At 37.5% G+C, this 2,108-nt stretch overlaps 1 protein-coding gene across 1 annotated transcript; it reads right to left on the bottom strand.

Annotated features, from left to right (window-relative positions):
- Window positions 1–1,306: 1,306 nt before the first annotated feature.
- LOC133322349 (uncharacterized) lies at window positions 1,307–1,702 on the bottom strand. The gene has a single exon (XM_061531346.1). The coding sequence runs from the start codon at window positions 1,679–1,681 to the stop codon at window positions 1,307–1,309; it is 375 nt and encodes a 124-aa protein (XP_061387330.1). The 5' UTR covers window positions 1,682–1,702.
- Window positions 1,703–2,108: the final 406 nt, after the last annotated feature.

Genomic DNA, 2,108 nt, shown 5'->3' on the forward strand with positions numbered 1-2,108 from the left:
CAGCATATATTAATCGCCTGCGGCGACAACATCGACATAATGGGTCGAACAATGTGAGCGGTAACAGCCACCTTGGAACGAATTGAGAACGAGTCTGCCAAAATGGGACTGGCAGTAAATGGCGAAGACCAAGCTGATGGTATCAACACACAAGACGTCCAGTACACTCGGACCAACTGTGGAACTTGAAAACTACAGCTTCGAGGTAGTGAACGATTTTATATAACTCGGTACCGTCATAAATAAAACTAATGACATCAGTTTTGAAATTCGGTGAAGGATAGTGATGGCCAACACATGCTACTATGGTCTAAGTAAGCAGTTTAGAAACAAGGCCACCTCTCGTTAGACCAAACTCAAACTCTACAAGACTTTGATATTACCCGAGCTGTCGTATGGATGCAGCTTTTGGAGTGTTTGAGAGAAAAAATTATCCGGAAGATCTATGGGCTGATCTGTGTCGACGGTGAATATCGCTGTCGAATGAACAATGAGTTGTATCATCTATTCTCGGACGTCGACATAGTCAAAAGTGTCGAGCTGCAGCGACTACGTTGGCTAGGCCATGATATGAGAATGAATGAGGATTCCCCCACTCAAAAGGCATATAAAAGTGTTGTCGAAAGATCAAGTAGAAGACAACATCTCGGAAAATGGCTTTTCAAATTGGATGAGTTGCGCACAAGACCGACGCACTTGGAAATCGTTTTTAACCTCGGCTTTTGGAACAACCGTACAAGAGTCTTTATAGAACTGTATAATGACCCAATTGGTCTGTGTAGAGACTAATAAGACTATATCGGTCTGTGTAGATATAACACAAATATATATATTTTTTCTTTAAGCGACCCTCTCTTTGTAATTATTTAAAATAACATAAAACTGTATGTACGTATATTTTTTTTGTGTTCAAATTAAATTTATTTTTTTTTTTCGTTTATAACAAATATGTTCTCTACTTGAAACATAATTTGTATTAATATATTTCGTTATTTGTTTATTTTAATTCGAAATTTTTTCAGCTTAACTTATTACGGGGACACAATCAATTCATACTCTTTTTTCAATACAAAAATATATAATATTTAGAAATAGAAAACAATATAAGAAATTATTCTACGCCATGGTGGAGTTGCAATTATCAGTAAAATTGAAATGCATTGCTCCATTTCATGTTGACCAAAGGAGGCCATCTTTACTATCTTTGCCATTAAAAATATGGCAAAATCCAATTTACTCAAAAGTTTTTTGTTATAAACAAAATTTCACAAAGGCACTACTTATTCCAAAAACTCAACCCATTTGCCTACGTTACACGTGTCGAACAATTTCGATAATAGGCAAATTTCTGTACACTATCCTTGCGCTCCCCCTCCGAGTCTTGACGGGTAATTCGCACTGTAGGATACACTTCCTCCCACGATGATGGCGAACGACTTAAGACCTGGGAACTTTGAGCTGTACCACCTCGTTGCATGGACGACGACATTGATGATGAAGAACTGCCACCTAAACGATCCTCTGCAGGCAGGGGATTGTTGAGCATATGGGTAACACTTTTCGAGAGACGAACCGAGTGTATACGATTATAACCGGAACATGCTGGTTTGTAACGTTCCCATTTCAGGGATAAACGTTCCATTTCATTGGACATCCATTCTTGCATTGTTGTATTGACCATTTTGTAAGTAATCCTGAATTTGTTTTTTTCAGCAGATTTTATATGGGATTCCGATTTCAGTGGCAGTCGGTCGATTTAGATGCGAATTCAACGATGTCTGGTAAAAAACTAAAATATGTCCGTAAGAAAAATGCGATTTTTATAGTGATTTATTTGTTGTTGATAATTGTTTTGTTTTTTTTTTTATTTTCAGTTTTCTTTTTGGTGCAGTTATAACCTCTGCCTCGGTGGGGTAGTTGAGGTGTTTGTTTGTAACACTCGTACAATGGTCGGTTAAGTCGTTTTTTAAAGTCACTATTGCAGTAAAACATGGCAAATACAGCTCAAAATGCATATAAAAGCAAGCCTACTGATGGATCACACATAAAGGGAAGGCCACGATTTCAATGGAAAGATCAAATGGAGGATGACATCCAAATATGGTCTT

Source organism: Musca vetustissima, unplaced genomic scaffold (assembly GCF_032173495.1).
Source record: "Musca vetustissima isolate MV318-11 ecotype Yass unplaced genomic scaffold, APGP_CSIRO_Mvet_v1 utg10834, whole genome shotgun sequence".
NCBI classification, from domain to species: Eukaryota; Metazoa; Arthropoda; class Insecta; order Diptera; family Muscidae; genus Musca; species Musca vetustissima.

Excerpts from the sequence above, each read along its gene's own strand:
- LOC133322349 (XM_061531346.1), bottom strand. The coding sequence starts at position 1,681 with ATGGTCAATACAACAATGCAAGAATGGATGTCCAATGAAATGGAACGT.